We start from the raw sequence: 18,912 nt of genomic DNA on the forward strand, positions 1-18,912 counted from the left end.
AGTCTGTCTGTCTATCTATCGTTCTATCCATCGTTCCGTCTATCATTCTATCCATCATTCTATCTATCTGTCTGTCTGTCTATCGTTCTATCCGTCATTCTATCTATCGTTCTATCCATCGTTCTATCTATCTATCTATCTATCTATCTATCTGTCTGTCTGTCAGTCTGTCTGTCTATCTATCGTTCTATCCATCATTCTATTTGTCTGTCTGTCTATCTGTCTATCGTTCTATCTATCGTTCTGTCTATTGTTCTATCCATCTGTCTGTCAGTCTGTCTGTCTGTCCATCTGTCTATCGTTCTATCCGCCTGTCTGTCTATCTGTCTATCGTTCTATCTATCGTTCTATCTATCGTTCTGTCTATTGTTCTATCCATCTGTCTGTCAGTCTGTCCATCTGTCTATCCATCGTTCTATCTATCTATCGTTCTATCCATCATTCTATTTGTCTGTCTGTCTATCTGTCTATCGTTCTATCTATCGTTCTGTCTATCGTTCTATCCATCTGTCTGTCAGTCTGTCTGTCTGTCCATCTGTCTATCGTTCTATCCGCCTGTCTGTCTATCTGTCTATCGTTCTATCTATCATTCTATCTATCGTTCTGTCTATTGTTCTATCCATCTGTCTGTCAGTCTGTCCATCTGTCTATCGTTCTATCCATCGTTCTATCTATATCTATCTGTCTGTCTGTCTATCTGTCTAACGTTCTTTCCATCGTTCTATCTATCTGTCGTTTGTTTGTTCTATTGTTCATTTGATCTATCTATCTGTCTATCTATCGTTCTATCTATCTATAGTTCTGTTGTTCTATCTATCTATCGTTCTGTCTATTTATCTATCGTTCTGGTCTATCTAACATTTGTGTCTGAGTGTGTGTGTTGATTGTCAGATGTGACGCCCTCTCCAGTTGGTTAGCAGTAGCTGTGACGGCTCTTGTGTCTCATGCTGTCATGGCTAAATGGTGGCCATTGTGTGTGTGTGAGTGCATGAAACAGCGAGTTTGGAAGTAAAAGAGGGGGCTCCTGGTGGGACGGGGGGTATGTGTGCTTCTCAGTGCTAAATGGGGTCCCCGTGTGTGAGGGTGTGTGCTAAACGGTTCATTGTTGTATAATAGGCTGTGTAAATGGGAGGCAGATGGCAGTGTATCAGGCACGTGGGTCCCCCTCAGTGAGAGAGGGAAGGAGAGACAGACAGGAAGGAGGTACAAGGGCGCAGAGGTCGGACAGGGTCGTGTCTGCACTGTCAGTGGAGCCGCGTGTGGTGCGTTCACTAGTGTTTCCAGTCTGTGACGTTTCCACGGTTACTGAACGCCAGGAATTCTCCCACAGCGCTATGGAACAGTTCATTAGTAGTCAAGTCAAGTCAAGTCACCTTTATTTATATAGCTCTTTCAACAATACAGATTGTGTCAAAGCAACTGCACAGTATTTAAACAGCACAATAGTGTGTAATATTGTAAACAACCAATTTTCAGTTAAAGGCAGTTCATCAGTGAATTCAGTGATATCATCGTCAGTTCAGTTCAAATAGTATACGATATCGCTGGAAAGTGTCCCCAACTAAGCAAGCCAGAGGCGACAGCGGCAAGGAACCAAAACTCCACAGGTGACAGAAATGGAGAAAAAAAACCTTGGGAGAAACCAGGCTCAGTCGGGGGACCAGTTCTCCTCTGGCCAGACCAAACCAGCAGTTTGTACCAGTGTCCGATTGTAGAGAACTCATCAGGTTCCTGTGGAGTGTCACCGATGGCCGTCTAGGTTGGCGAGGTCTTTAGTGATGATCTGTCTCTGGAGCTCATCTGGTTGACATCCACGGCTATTGAAGTCATCTCCAGGTGGTGATCCATGATCTGAGCTGGGTACGGACTGGATCCGGGGGACTGCAGTGACCATCTGATCCGGATACAGGCTGGGTCTGGTGGCTACGGTGACCTCGGAATAAGAATGAAACGGACTAATATTAGCGTAGATGCCATTCTTTTTACGATGCAACGAGTGCATCAGATGTTATGGGAAGTGTTTTCGGTTCCGGTTGACCTAATTAATGCAGCCTAACAATCCTTTAACGGATTTGAATTATAGGAATGTGTTAATGTTTTTATGTGTAAGCCAGGTTAAAGAGATGTGTCTTTAATCTAGATTTAAACTGACAGAGTGTGTCTGCCTCCCGAACAGTGTTAGGTAGATTGTTCCAGAGTTTAGGCGCTAGATAAGAAAATGATCTGCCGCCGGCAGTTGATTTTGATATTCTCGGTATTATCAAATTGCCAGAATTTTGAGAACGCAGCGGACGTGAAGGACTATAATGCGATAGGAGCTCGCTCAAGTACTAAGGAGCTAAACCATTGAGGGCTTTATAAGTAATTAGCAAGATTTTAAAATCTATACGATGTTTTATAAAGATGATTGTGTTTTATTCCACATATGTGACCCTGGACCACAAAACCAGTCATAAGGTTAAATTTTACAAAACTGTGATGTATACATACTATGAAAGATCAATAAATAAGCTTTCTATTGATGTATGGTTTGTTATGATAGGACAATATTTGGCTGAGATACATCTATTTGAAAATCTGGAATCTGAGGGTGCAAAAAAATCTAAATACTGAGAAAATCACCTTTAAAGTTGTCCAAATTAAGTTCTTAACAATGCATATTGCTAATCAAAAATTACATTTTGATAAATTTACAGTAGGAGTTTTACAAAAAATCTTCATGGAACATGATGTTTACTTAATTTCCTAATGATGTTTGGCATAAAAGAAAAATCAATAATTTTGACCCATACAATGTATTTTTGGCTATTGCTACAAATATACCCCAGCAACTTAAGACTGGTTTTGTGGTCCAGGGTCACATATATTAACTCTATTGTGCCCTAACATCTTTTTATTTCACATATAGCAAAGTATTGTGCAAAACGTGTGCATTTTGCGTCCTTTCAGGTATGCTACATTTGTGCAGATCCCAATGAAAGTTTACATTACATATGAAATACTCTTGCAACTTGTGTACTGCAAATAGTCTCTTTGGACGAAAGTGTTTTCTAAATAACCACGTATAAAATGAAATGTAAAAGTAAAGCATACTTAGTTTTCAACAAAGCAAAATCCCCAACGAAAATCACAATTGTGTTTGCTTAATAATTTCACTACTGGTGTGAACAACCTTTAATACTGCAGATATGAGCTTTTATTAAAATCATAGTATTGCTCAGTATGCTCTACTCCATGTCTACTGAAGTTGCTGTAGTCTTCTGGACTCTATTTAGTGCACACCCCCACACTGTTCTCCCTGTCTGCGAGAGGCTGCCGGGTTCGAGTCTGTGAGTGACAGGAGTGTGTCCCTTGGCCCCTAATAGCTTCTTAATCAGGCCAAATAATAGACTGCCATGCCTGTTCACCACACACACACGCACACACACACGCACACACACACACACACACACACACACACACACACACACACACACACACATACACATCTCCCTCTTTACTCTCCTGTGCTCACATATGGTTATGGCACATATTTATGCACTTTATTAAGCACATTTATTAATAAATGTATTATTATACATATTTATTCATCACTATTAAGTCTTGGAAACCTGATTTGCTGTAAGCACACAAACAATCATTTGTATATTATATTAGTGTTTTATCTGTTTGTTTGTTTGTTTTGTTTATATTTTATGTTTTGTTTTATTTCTTTCATTGTGTTTTATTTTTACAAACAAGATTGTTTGTTTGGTTTAAATAACATTTTATTTATTTGTTTATATTTTCCCATTTTTATTTATTTCTTTAATTTAATTAGTATTTTTTTATTTTTACCAACAAGATTGTTTGTTTGTTTGTTGTTATGAGCATTCATTCATTCTTTTTGTGCTTTATTTATTTGTTTAGATTTCATGTTTTGTTTTATTACTTTCATTTTGTTTATTTTTACCATTAAGATTATTTGTTTGTTTGGTTACTTTGCTGTAAGCACACAAACAATAATTTGTATATTATAATATAATTTGTATATTATATTATATTATATTATATTATACAGTATTATATTATATTAGTGTTTTATTTATTTTGTTTGTTTTGTTTATATTTTATGTTTTGTTTTATTTCTTTCATTGTGTTTTATTTTTACAAACAAGATTGTTTATTTGGTTTAAATAACATTTTATTTATTTGTTTGTTTATATTTTCCCATTTTTATTTATTTCTTTAATTTAATTAGTATTTTTTTTTTATTTTTACCAACAAGATTGTTTGTTTGTTTGTTGTAATGAGCATTCAGTCATTCTTTTTGTGCTTTATTTATTTGTTTAGATTTCATGTTTTGTTTTATTACTTTCATTTTGTTTGTTTTTACCATTAAGATTATTTGTTTGTTTGGTTACTTTGCTGTAAGCACACAAACAATAATTTGTATGTTATATTATATTATACAGTATTATATTATATTAGTGTTTTATTTATTTATTTGTTTATACTTCATGATTTGTTTTATTTCTTGCATTTTTTTATTTTTTTACAATAAAGATTATTTGTTTGGTTTAATTAACATTTTATTTATTTATTCATTCATTCATTTTTATTTGTTTTGTTTATTTTTACCAAGAAGATTGTTTGTTTGTTTGGTTTAATTAACATTTTATTTGTTTGTTTGTTTATATTTTTCATATTTATTTATTTATTTTATTTTATTTGTAATTTTGTCTATTTTTACCAACAAGATTATTTGTTTGTTTGGTTTAATTAGCATTCATTCAATAATTTAATTTTTAGTTTAATTCATTTTTTTTGTTTGTTTACATTTATTTTTACCATTTTATTTATTATTTATTAATAAGATTGTTTGGTTTCATGAGCATTTCATTCATTCATTCATTTTGTATTTTATTTATTTGTTATTTGTTTGTTTATATTTTATGTTTTGTTTTATTTCTTTCATTTTGTTTATTGTTACCATGAAGATTATTTGTTTGTTTGGTTACTTTGTTGTATGCACACAAACAATAATTTGCATTTATTATATAATATTATTGTATGATATTGTAATAAGTGATGGCATATGGAATAGCATTTACCTTACACAATTAACAAAAAAGTATATTTGATCAATATTTATTTGTTGCGTCTCATTGGTTCAGAAATAATAAATACTACTATATTTGTAAATCTTTGATATATTAGCACTAACTGTTGTTTGGCTATTATCATTATCACCTTCTTTTCAGATCATTAGTCATTAAATCATTATATTGATTGTGTCAGGCACCTTTCATTTATTCTCTAATTTAGTTTATAAAAATCTTATTTGCAGTTCATTTCATATCAGTAATTTCAAGTTCATAGGTTACGACTTCAGAAGAGTCATTTTTGGAATAAAATGAACTGATGAATTGTGCACAGTTAAGATGGGGATTTGTTAATTTAATTGTGTCCATTTTGAATTCATTATATTGTTTTAATTTGTATACATTTATATTTGAAGATATTTAACAGTCCAACCCTGGACCACAAAACCTTAAGTAGCACAGGTACATTTGTAGCAATTGCCAAAAATACATTGTAGTAACATTGTAACGTTGTATAGCGATTTTTTTTATGCCAAAAATCATTACGATGTTAAGTAAAATCATGTTCTATTTAGATATTTTGTAAATGTCCTATTGTAAATATATCAAAACTTAATTTCTGATTAGTAATATGCATTGTTAAGAACTTAATTTGGACAACTTTAAAGGCGATTTTCTCAATATTTAGATTTTTTTTTTCACCCTCAGATTTTAGATTTTCAAAAAATTGCATCTTGGCCAAATAGGGTCCAATCCTAACAAACCATACATCAATATACATCAATGGAAAGCTTATTTATTCAGCTTTTTAGATGGTGTATATGCATCTCAATTTTAAAAAGTTGACACTTAAAGGAGTAGTTCACTTTCAGAACAAAAATTTACAGATAATGTACTCACCCCCTTGTCATCCAAGATGTCTTTCTTTCTTCAGTCGTTAAGAAATGGTGTTTTTTGAGGAAAACATTTCAGGATTTCTCTCTATATAGTGGACTTCTATGGTGCCCCTGAGTTTAAACTTCCAAAATGCAGTTTAAATGCAGCTTCAAAGGGCTCTAAACTATCCCAGCTGAGGAAGAAGGGTCTTATCTAGCGAAACGATCAGTTGTTTTCTAAAAACATTTACAATTGATATACTTTTTAATCTCTACACAGAGTACACACAAAACTAGACAAGACGAGCATTTGAGGTTAAAAAGTATATAAATTGTAATTTTTTTTAGAAAATAACCAATCGTTTTGCTAGATAAGACCATTTTTCCTCGGCTGTGATCATTTAGAGCTGTTTGAAGCTGCATTTTGGAAGTTCAAATTGGGGGCACCATAGAAGTCCATTATATGGAGAGAAATCCTGAAATGTTTTCCTCAAAAAACATAATTTCCTTACGACTGAAGAACGACATGAACATCTTGGATGACAAGGGGGTGAGTACATTAACTGTAAATTTTTGTTCTGAAAGTGAACTACTCCTTTAAGACTGGTTTTGTGGTCCAGGGTCACATACATGTTTTTAAATTGCTCTTTTATACTATTTAAACTTTTTAGTAGCCGTGAAAATGTCAAGGAAGTACCATTGGAACACTAACTAACAAACCAACCCATTTTTCTGTCTTTTTCCAGGTTTGCCGGTAAGACGGTGAGCTCTGATTCTCTAGTCCTGGTGTCGGTCGTCCTGAAGGATCCTGACGCTGTGATCACCGTTAACACAGAGAAAACCGTAATGGGCTCCATGCTCCTGCGACAGTTTAAAACAGCCCTGACCAACAGCAGCCCATAGAAAGAGATCAAATGTTTACCGTCATCTGTTCACACTCGCAAAAATCAGTCACAGACAAGTTCCGTATTCAAATATCGCTTACTCTGGGTTATAATGACACTTGGGAGGATTTGTATTGTTTTGAGAAGATGACAGAAAGATAGCTTCATATCTGTTCTCATTTCAAACCTTATGTCCTAAATATGCTTTGCGTAAGTCTCGGCTTTCATTATGGGCTTGCCAATGTCCTGTATTCAGTTTCAGTTCAGTTTGGACAGTTTTGTATTTATCGGCATGATTTCATTTCGATTGATTTCACTGATGACATGATGCCGACTAGTATGTGCCATTTTCTGCTCTTGTGTGACCAAAACATGCAAAGTTTCAATCCTATGTGAAGTGCCTTTCTTAAACTGATTGTTCCAGACAGGAGTTACATTTGCTTATAATTACAGCCATTAAAATATATATTGAAACTGAGAAGCTCTTGTTTGTTTTTCTCATTTGTGTCATATTATACTGTGATTTGTTTTGTGATGTTATTGTCATATGATCACGTGTTGACTTGTTTGTTATCTGTTTATTGCTTTTGACGCATACCTCTTTAAAATAGTTTCTTAAGAGTGAACATTTATGAAGAAATACCTCTGACTGCTTATTAAAACTAATGTAATTGTGTACTGAGATGATGGCAGAACTAACTAGCTGCTTTCATGAGTTTTCTGTACTGTAATTTATATGTTTTTGCCGTGTTCAGCATGAAGTATGGGGAACAGGTATGTATTGCAGTTCTTTTGAGGATTTTGAAGATGTTTCTTAAAGACTTTGTTAGATTGCAGGCCGTCCTGGACACTACAAACAACATTTAAAGCATTTGATGGCTGTATCCGTCTCTGCCGGTGGAAACTATGCTTTTTCCTACAAGATAACATTCATGTTGAGAAGAACGTAAGCTAAGAGGTGTCTGGAAAAGTGGCTGTGATAAGTTGTATGAACTGGTGAGTAATACTCACCAAATATCAACTCAAAAATATATAAATTTCATTTCAACTGTATATGTGAAATATAAGTGTCTGTATCTTTGCTTAAATGCTGCAGGATCATTTTTTATTTACTATCTTTTTTTGTATTTTTCTATCGTTCTATCTATTATTCTGTGTAAATATCTTTTTTTTAAAGTATGGTAACATTTCACAATGATGTTCCATTTGTTAACATTAGTTAACTAGATTAACTAGATGGATTATTATTAGTTTGGTTTGTTTTGGTTTAGTTTGATTTGCTTGTTTTTGTTGGTGTAGTTTATGGTTTGGTTTGTTGGTTTTAGATTGATTTGGTTTGTTTTTTGTCTTGTTTGTTTTGTTTAAGTTTGTTTGGCTTGGCTGGTTTAGTTTTTGTTTGGTTTGGTGTTTGGCTTGTTTTTGTTTGTTTCGGTTTGGTGGTTTTTGTTTGGTTTGGTTTTTGTTTTGTCTGGATGTTTTTGTTTAATTTGGTTGTTTGGCTGGTTTGGTTAGTTTTTGGTTGTTTTTGTTTAGTTTTGTTGGTTTGTTGTGGTTGTTTTTTATGTGGTTTGGTGTTTGGTTTAGTTTGTTTTTGTTATGGTTTTGTTTGACTGGTTTGGTTTGTTTAAAATTTTTTTTTTTTTTTGGTTTGGTTGTTTTTGTTTGGTTTGGTTTGTTGAATTTAATTGGGTTGGTTTTTGTTTCGTTTGGATTTTGTTTTGTTTAACTGGTTTGGTTGTTTTCGTTTGGTTTGGTTTGTTTAATTTAATTGGTTTGGTTTTTGTTTGTTGTTTTGTTTGACTGGTTTGGTTTTTGTTATGGTTTGGTTTGGATTTTGTTTTGTTTTGTTTGACTGGTTGTTTCTGTTTGGTTTGGTTTGGTTGTTTCTGTTCAGAGTATGTGAGCGGAGCGCGAAGTGGAGCGGATTGATTTTGAATGGAGGGAGGAGCAGATTTTTTAAAAGTCGGAGCGTCGTGGTTTTGACTCGCTCCAAGAGCGCTCCACCACCGCTCCATCATGAGTACAATTCATGTTTGGTTTAGTTTGTTTTCATTATGGTATTGTTTGTTTAATTTATTTTGGGTTTTTTGTTTTGTTTGACTGGTTTCCGTTTGGTTTGGTTGTTTCTGTTTGGTTTGGCTGGTTTAGTTTGTTTGTTTTGGTTTGGTTGTTTTTGTTTTGTTTGGTTTGTTGAATTTAATTGGATTGGTTTCTGTTTGTTTTGTTTGACTGGTTTGTTTTTTGTTATGGTTTGGTTTTTGTTTTGTTTAGATTTTGTTTTGTTTGACTGGTTTGGTTGTTTCTTTTTGGTTTGGCTGGTTTAGTTTGTTTGTTTTGGTTTGGTTGTTTTTGTTTAGTTTGGTTTGTTGAATTTAATTGTATTGGTTTTTGTTTGTTTTGTTTGACTGGTTTGTTTTTTTGTTATGGTTTGGTTTTTGTTTTGTTTAGATTTTGTTTTGTTTGACTGGTTTGGTTGTTTCCATTTGGTTTGGTTGTTTCTGTTTGGTTTGGCGGGTTTAGTTTGTTTGTTTTGGTTTGGTTGTTTTTGTTTTGTTTAGATTTTGTTTCGTTTGACTGGTTTGGTTGTTTCCATTTGGTTTGGTTGTTTCTGTTTGGTTTGGCTGGTTTAGTTTGTTTGTTTTGGTTTGGTTGTTTTTGTTTGGTTTCCGTTTGGTTTGGCTGGTTTAGTTTTTGGTTTTTGTTTGGTTTGGTTTGGTGTTTGGCTTGTTTTTGTTTGTTTCGGTTTGGTGGTTTTTGTTTGGTTTGGTTATTGTTTTGTCTGGATGTTTTTGTTTAATTTGGTCGTTTCCATTAAGTTTGGCTGGTTTGGTTAGTTTTTGGTTGTTTTTGTTTAGTTTTGTTGGTTTGTTGTGGTTGTTTTGTATGTGATCTGGTGTTTGGTTTAGTTTGTTTTTGGTTTGGTTGTTTTTGTTTGGTTTGTTGAATTTAATTGGGTTGGTTTTATGTTTTGTTTGACTGGTTTGTTTTTTGTTATGGTTTGGTTTTTGTTTTGTTTGGATTTTGTTTTGTTTGACTGGTTTGGTTGTTTTCGTTTGGTTTGGTTTGTTTAATTTAATTGGTTTGGTTTTTGTTTGTTGTTTTGTTTGACTGGTTTGGTTGTTTCTGTTTGGTTTGGTTGTTTCTGTTCAGAGTATGTGAGCGGAGCGGAGCGTGAAGTGGAACGGATTGATTTTGAATGGAGGGAGGAGTGGATTTTTTAAAAGTTGGAGAGTCGTGGTTTTGACTCGCTCCAAGAACGCTCCACCACCGCTCCATCATGAGTACAATTCATGTTTGGTTTAGTTTGTTTTCATTATGGTTTTGTTTGTTTAATTTATTTTGGGTTTTTTGTTTTGTTTGACTGGTTTCCGTTTGGTTTGGCTGGTTTAGTTTGTTTGTTTTGGTTTGGTTGTTTTGGTTTGGTTTGTTGAATTTAATTGGATTGGTTTTTGTTTGTTTTGTTTGACTGGTTTGTTTTTTGTTATGGTTTGGTGTTTGTTTTGTTTAGATTTTGTTTTGTTTGACTGGTTTGGTTGTTTCCATTTGGTTTGGTTTTTTCTGTTTGGTTTGGCTGGTTTAGTTTGTTTGTTTTGGTTTGGTTGTTTTTGTTTTGTTTGGTTTGTTGAATTTAATTGGATTGGTTTTTGTTTGTTTTGTTTGACTGGTTTGTTTTTGTTATGGTTTGGTGTTTGTTTTGTTTAGATTTTGTTTTGTTTGACTGGTTTGGTTGTTTCCATTTGGTTTGGTTGTTTCTGTTTGGTTTGGCTGGTTTAGTTTGTTTGTTTTTGTTTGCTTTTGTTTCCGTTTGGTTTGGCTGGTTTTGTTTGTTTTGGTTTGGATTGGGTGTTTTTTTATATATATTTTTTTTATTTGTTTAATTTAATTGCTTTGGGTTTTTTGTTTTGTTTTGTTTGACTGGTTTGGTTGTTTTGGTTTGGTTGTTTTTGTTTTGTTTGGTTTGTTGAATTTAATTGGATTGGTTTTTGTTTGTTTTGTTTGACTGGTTTGTTTTTGTTATGGTTTGGTGTTTGTTTTGTTTAGATTTTGTTTTGTTTGACTGGTTTGGTTGTTTCCATTTGGTTTGGTTGTTTCTGTTTGGTTTGGCTGGTTTAGTTTGTTTGTTTGCTTTTGTTTCCGTTTGGTTTGGCTGGTTTTGTTTGTTTTGGTTTGGATTGGGTGTTTTTTTATATATTTTTTTTTTATTTGTTTAATTTAATTGCTTTGGGTTTTTTGTTTTGTTTTGTTTGACTGGTTTGGTTGTTTTTGTTTGGTTGTTTTTGTTTGGTTTGTTGAATTTAATTGGGTTGGTTTTTGTTTGTTTTGTTTTGTTTGACTGGTTTGGTTGTTTTTGTTTGGTTTGGTTGTTTTTTAGTTCTGTTTGGCTTTTATTTTGGTTTGTTTTGTTTTGGTCCTCATGCATTACTTTCTAATGTATCACATTCATTTATTCATTCATTCATTTTGGTTGTGTCCAAATACTTTTGAGGGGCACAAATAACTAAGTTTAATTTTAGTGTTAGCTCATGATTACGCCACATATTATTCAGACGACATCAGTCCGGGACGGCATATTTGACAGACTCTGAAGGATAAAGGTACAAACTGAGCATCATGTATAATGTTCAGCTAAGATAGAATTGTAAGCTTTAATATTAATAGCTAACCCATAATAATGTGTAAACACCTGCCTCGTCATTTGTCAGTTTATCGCATGTAAAAAGCCATAAAAGGCACATTCCCATAAACAAAAGCTATACTTTCTGACTGCAGCTGATGTGTGTATGGGTGTTTAAGAGTGTGTGAGCATGTTCATCCAGAGATTTTCAGTACATTTGCCCATTAAGTGAGAGAAATTGTAGTTTATGGCCAGTATGAGCCTTTTCTCTGTCAAGCAACAAGCCACATCTTTATTGAGCATTATGGCACTTGTTGTTTATCACACACAGAGCTGATATGATGTGCACACAGATGTGCGGCTGACGTTTTTATGGAAGCGACGCGTGCAAGAGAGAATTCAGCACCATCTCCTTCCATCACTGAGGCTGTTAAGATGTCAGTGTGCCGTTAAGATGCACTCCCAGAGAAAAACACTCATCATGCGCTCACCTCGCGTCTGCTTAGCTGCTTCATCTCAGCCTGGGTTTATCTCTGTGTAATTATAGTGACGGCATAATCATTATAGATCATACTGTCGATATAATGCATGATGATCACTAAACTATGAAGCAATAATTACCCAATAAGGAACGAGATGCTGGGCTGTATTGTAATAGTAATTATGGGTAAAGGGTGTTGATGACAACTGAATACATACAGCCCCTTCAGCACATTAGGGACACAGATAAAAAAAATCTTAAACATTGAAATGCAATAATGTTTAAAAAAAAAAACTGTGGTTAGTTTTTTTTTTAAATACCACATTTAAGTGAATTATATGTTATTTTATGATAATTGAGATTTAGTTAGTAAATTAGTTTTTATTTTTGTATTTTGTTTTCTTTTTATTTTCAGTAAAAAGAAGTAATTTTTGTTTTTGCCTTTTTTAGTTTTTTTATGTCTAGTTTTATTTTTATGTATTTTATTTTTATTATTATATTTAAATTTCAGTTTCCATTTTTTAGTACATCAATTTAAACTAATAAACTAAAAAAAATAAATGTATAAATAAATAAATAATTTATAAATAATATTTGTATTTTATTTCATGATGATTGATTTATGATTGATTGTTTTTATGGTTTTAGTATTAATTCTAATTTTGTTCTCAGGATCTGATTTATTTATTGTTTGTCTGTAATTTTGATGAGGTTTTGTTTTAGTTTTTTTTTTAATACATCCATAGTTTTATTATTATATTATATTTTGGTTTTAGTTATTTAATACATCAAGTTAAATGAGAACTACATTTTCTAATTATATTTTTACAAATTTGGTAATGAATTATTGTTTTTATGGTTTTAGTTTTAATTTAATTTTTTGTTACAATAAAGCTGATCCCCGGGGTCTTATTTATTTATTTATTTATTTAAAGTAATTTTTTTTTTGCCTTTTTAGTTTTTTTAATACATCCGTAGTTTTATTATTATATTATATTTTTATGATTATATTTTTATTTTAGTTTAAGTTATTTTGGTACATAAAGTTGAACTGATGAAATGTAATATATATATATATATATATATATATATATATATATTATTATTATTATTATTATTATTTTATTTATTTTTTTTTTGATAAAGGTTTATTTCAAGTAATGAATTATTATTGTTTTTATGGTTTTAGATTTACTTTTTTGTTACAATAAAGCCAATCCCCAGGTTCTTATTTATTTAATGTAATTTTTTTTGCCTTTCTTTTAGTTTTTTATTTTAATATGTCCATAGTTTTATTATTACATTATATTTTTATTATTATATATTATTTCAGTTTCAGTTATTTTAGTATATCAAGTTAAACTAATGAAATGAAAATTAAGTTTTTTTAATATATATATATATATATATATATATAATATTATTATTATTATTATATTTATTATTTTTTAATTATTGTTTTATTTCAAGAAATAAATTATTATTGTTTTTATGGCTTTAGTTTTAATTTTAGTTTTAGTTATAATAACCCGAAGGTCTTTCTTATTTATGTATTTATTTATTGTAATTTTTTGGGGTGTTTTTGCCTTTTTAGTTCTTTTTATAAAGATGGCTAAAATGTATTATTATATTACATTTTTATAATTTATGCCTTTCTTTATTAGTTAGTTTGTTTGTTTTTAAATTTATTTAGTTTTTATCAAGCTACACTTTTTCTATGTACTCAGGATTGATTTTACCCAGTTTTTTTATTAAAAATGTATGAATAAATAAACAAATAAAAATAATAATAATAATAATAATAATAATAATAATAATAATAGTAATTAGCAATAGATTTGATTAATTCTGTGATGTTTTGTGATATTAGTTAGTCTTACTTTACATCATTTCGTCCTGTTACAGGAAATCACAAAATAAAAACATACTTTTAAAAAAAAAGACTTATTACTAAATAGTTGTGTTTTATACAACTGTGACGTGATTTTGGGCATCACAGGTTTGAATGAGTGTGTTTTGATTGTGAAGCTGCTGTAAACATCAGTCCTGCTTGTGCACTATTTAGTTCATAAAATCAAGAGAATTACAGTCCATCAGCATCATGCAACTCCAATGGTAATGACAATTAAAAGCTTCAAATAAACCCAAGTGTTTGTGAGATGGGAGGCGTTTCACTCAGATTAATAGAGGTCACGCTAACAGCAGCAGGCCTTCAAGATCGTGCCGCAATTTTAGTTCAAAATACGGAGCTGATCACAGCATCCTGACAAAACGCATGGCACGCCGTATTTTTCCTCAATTAAAGTAGATTTATTGAGGTTAGAAATGGATAAAATCAGAGGATTTAAAGGCATTCGGCTGGTGCCACCGTAATTATTTTTAAACTCTGTTGCGACGTGATTCGACTTCAATTAGGGCAATGTAAACACTGCGCTTTCAATTAAACCTGGAGATGCTGCAGGTTGCTTGGGTGGCGTGGTTGTACGTGTGTTGCCGTGGTAACTGACAGCGTGAATATTCTGCGTGGGCTTTGTGATGCCGGCCTGCTTTTTAATGTGGAACCGCTACAAACTTAATTCAATCAGTCAGAATTCCCCATTCTCAGGAATTTCAAGTCAAGTCAAAGACATGAAAACGCATTGAATTCTGTCTAAATATATATTCACCCTTTATCTGTCATTATATTCACAAAACATGGCCTATAAGTTTTATTGCATTTTTATATAATATAAAGCTAATTTTAATTACAATTAAGTAGCATTTTTTTAAGAAATTGATTTGTTGATTTATTCTAAGGAATAATAAACTTACATAATAATAATAAACTTATGTTAAACCAAATCTGAAAACCAAAAAAGGTCACCAATTTGCCATTTTTAAATAAAGCTTGATTGTGTTCCTTCTATTGCAATGTTTTACTGCTCAAATTTTGACAAAACAAATTCAAGCATGAAACAATTTACTAGTCTGTATAAATTCTGCAGTTATGCCAGTTCTCTCAGTTCATTTCTCACATTTATTTTATCTATCAGTAAGATTTGTAAGATTAATAATGTTACAAAAATGTATTCTATTTTAATTAAATGACATGTTCATCAAATAATTTGAAATATGAATATGAAAAGAAACAATATGACGCTCACAACTGTTTTTAACATCAATAATAATATTAATAAATGTTTCTTGAGCAGCAAATCAGCATATTAAAATGATTTCTGAAGGATCATGTGACACTGAAGACTGGAGTAATGATCCTGAAAATTCAGCTTTGCATCACAGAAATAAATTATATTTAAAAAATATTTAAATAGAAAACCACTTCTTTTAAATTGTAATAATATTTCAGAATTTTACTGTTTTTACTAAATTTGAGATTAAATAAATGCAGCCTCAGTGAGCATAGGAGACTTGGTTACATATGATTTCAAATAAATGTTGTTCTTTTTAACTATAAGGTATATTTATAAAAGAGTCCTGAAAATAAATGATGTTTCACAAAAATATTAACCCCTGCAACTGTTTTTAACATCAATAATAATAACAAATGTTTCTTGAGCAGTGAATCTGCATATTAGAGTGATTTCTGAAGGATCATGTGACACTGAAGACTGAAGTTATGATGTTGAAAATTCAGCTTTGCATCACAGGAATTACATTTTAAAATATATTTAAATAGAAAACCACTCCTTTTAAATTGTAATAATATTTCAGAATTTAACTGTTTTTACTGTATTTTTAATCAAATAAATGCAGCCTTAGTGAGCATAGGAGACTTGGTTACATATGATGACTTTATCTGTCATTATATTCACAAAACACCATGGCATTTATTGCATTTTTTAAGTAGCATTTTTTTTTAAGAAATTGATACTTTTATTCATAAAGTGTGCATTAAATTGTTAAAGAGACAGTTAATGTTAATGTTGCAAATGATTTCTATTTAATATATAAATGCTGTTCTTTTACACATTATTCATCAAAAAAATATCATTAGAAATATTAAGCAGCAAAAAACTGATAATAAATCAGATAATAAAATGATTTCTGAAGGATCTGAGTTATACTGAAGACTGGAGTAATGATGCTGAAATTCAGTTTTGCATCACAGGAATAAATAACATTTTAAAATATATTCAAATAGAAAACAGGTATTTTAAATTGTAATAATATTTCACAATATTACAAATTTTGCTGTATTTTTTATTAAACAAATGCCACTTTGATGAGCATATGAGACTTCTTTTCCAACAAAAAAGCAGGTTTTTATATGATAGCTACCCAGCTTTAGCTTTCATTTCATTTTATAATTATGAATAATGTAATTGAGTTCTAAAATAATCAACAAATAATTTATTAGTCATAATATTAAAACAATTGGTCAGTGTAGACATTCGAGAGAGTAATTGTGCAAAATAAAATGTAACAAAAAAGAAGTAAAAAACCAAAAAAAAAAATGAAATAACCAAATAATATAAAAAAAATATATATTTTTTAAATTACAAAATTAAAAAGTTATAAATAAAAATATTAATCGAATGTTTTACAAGAAAATACTATTTCAGTATTTCTACTTCAAAATGCAATTTAATATATTTTGTTATAAATTTTGTTAAAAAAATAAAAATATATTAGTCATAAAAAATAAAACAAAATAAAATAATTAGTCATTGGTACAATATAAAAAGAATCATCATAAATAAAAATAATATTAAAATATTTTTTACAAGACAATTTCAGTCTTTTCAATTCAAAACTCCAAATTTAAAAACTCTTTGTAATTAATAGCAATTTTTGAGTGAAAACAAATTTTCAGTGCAACAGAATAAATATGTAGTAGTTTGTGGTAAAAAGGTAGACTAATAATAATCAAATGAGAAAGATTTTGATCCTGTTAGTGTATAATGCTTCTACAAGAGCAACAATAACTCTTTTTCTTGCAGCCATTTGTACATTTTATCCGCATCCAGCTATATTTATCTATACAAAACAGCTTGTTTTGCTGCTTGATATTGCAAATTGGCGTCTTAATATTTTAATGTATTATCTTATTTACGAACACACAGGTTTGTAGTGCAAACAGTTTTACCGTTTACTGCACGATGTTATTCTTCTCGTTATTTCCCTACAGTGGCTAATGAACCGGAAGTCTCACCCATAGGCTTATCTGTGAATAAAATGAACAAGAAGTGTTAGGACACACAAAGATGTCTTATTCACACACACAATCACACTGTCAAACTAATATATTAAGCATTCTTTATCGCCATAAAGATCTGCGCATTTGTATGTAAAACATCCACACTTTCACTCAGACACTTCTCTGGTTCAAACAAACTCTCTGGTTCTCTCTACGGCGCTGACGCGGCTTTGCTTTCTCTCTCTTTGTCTCTCTCTCTCTGTTGTTCTGACAGCTTGATTTCGTGGTCTCTCGGTGGGCAGCTCGGGGCAACATGATGGGCTTCTTAATCTGAGCTTTTCATGCTGTCTGTCAGGGCCAGAGGAGGAGCTCGAACGCAAGTGTGTGTGTGTGTGTGTGTGTGTGTGTGTGGTAGCTTTTGGAAACGGCTGTCTGACCCGACCGTGGGGAGCAGCTCCTATTAGACAGAATCTTATCAAGCGTGTCTCCGATCTGCTGACAGCGTCACAAACACACACACATGTGCTGACATGCTCTGATAAAACTGCAGTTTTCTCTCCTCGTTTTTTCCCCTCTGCTTCGTCTCTCCATTCCTGCACTTGTTTTACCATCTGCATTTTGTATGCTTTTTTTCTATCGGGCTTTACTTATAGCATTATGCATGTCCATGAGGTTATACAAACACTGACTGATGTCTGACATTTCTATATGAATACTGTTTGACTGTTTGAGTGAGAAATCCCATTAGAGACATTAATGCAGCTTATTTATAATGCAAATTTCAGAATTCTTGTTTTCTCATTAATAATTGTAATCGCAAATAATGTCATTTTTTTATTAGGGGTTCAAACACGCAGTGCGAAATTTTGGGGTACTTTGGATTTTTTTCAAAACGTATTTTTGCAAACTAGTCCTACACTCTTACAAATAAAGGTGCTTTAAAAGGATCTTCACAGCGATGGCATAGAAAAACCATTTTGGGTTCCACAAAGAACCATTCCAGTCAAAGGTTCTTTTAAGAACCATCTCTTTCCTACCTTTTTATAATCTGAAGAACCTTCTTTCGCCACAAAGAACCTTTTGTGAAATAGAATGTTAAAGGTTCTTTATAGAACCATTTAGACAAAAAAGGTTCTTCCATGGCATCGTGAAGCACCTTTATTTTTAAAAGTGTACACTGCTAAAAATGCTTTTCTTACTTTGATTTTTTTTTTCGTCTTGTTTCCAGTCAAAATATCTTAAAACTCTTAAATCAAAAAGGATTTTCTAGACAAGTAAAATGGTTTCCAGAAAAAATAAGTGAAAATTAAGAACAAGCTTAAAACAAGCAAAATAATCTTATTTCAAGCAGAAAACTCGATTATTTAGTTTACCCCGTTAGCAGATTATTTTGCTTGTTTCAAGCAAAAACTCGCTTAATTTTCTACTTATTTTTCTTAAAACAAGACCGTAATTTTTACTTGTCTAGGAAATCTCTCTTGATTTAAGAACTTTTTGATATTTTGGCTGGAAACAACACAAAAATCAAAGAAAAGCATTTTCTGCAGTGTAGGTTTTTCGCCTGATTGGAACTAAACCAGTGCTGTAAGATACTCTGGAGAGTGAATATAAATAATTATAAAAAAAGGTTGAACTTTCGACTCACCGTTGCAAAGGGACACCACAACGTTAGAAAGGGGCAGGGCCACTTTTAGTGAAATGCCTATAACTCCTGAAAGTTGTCTAAATGAAGTTATTAGCAATGCACATTAATAATCAAAAATTAGGTTTTGATATTTTTATAGTAGGAAATTTACAAGATATCTTCATGGAACATGATCTTTACTTAATTTCCTA

At 31.5% G+C, this 18,912-nt stretch overlaps 1 protein-coding gene across 2 annotated transcripts in view; it reads left to right on the forward strand.

Annotated features, from left to right (window-relative positions):
* The window catches only part of ap3b1a (adaptor related protein complex 3 subunit beta 1a), a 64,749-nt gene extending 57,425 nt beyond the window's left edge, over window positions 1-7,324 (forward strand). For both annotated transcript variants that reach the window (XM_073824335.1, XM_073824336.1), the window contains exon 21: window positions 6,706-7,324. In XM_073824335.1, the coding sequence (XP_073680436.1) occupies window positions 6,706-6,862 (157 nt within the window). In that variant the 3' untranslated portion in view covers window positions 6,863-7,324. The remainder of the gene's footprint in view (window positions 1-6,705) is intronic.
* Window positions 7,325-18,912: the final 11,588 nt, after the last annotated feature.

This window comes from Garra rufa, chromosome 19, assembly GCF_049309525.1.
Source record: "Garra rufa chromosome 19, GarRuf1.0, whole genome shotgun sequence".
Lineage (NCBI taxonomy): Eukaryota > Metazoa > Chordata > Actinopteri > Cypriniformes > Cyprinidae > Garra > Garra rufa.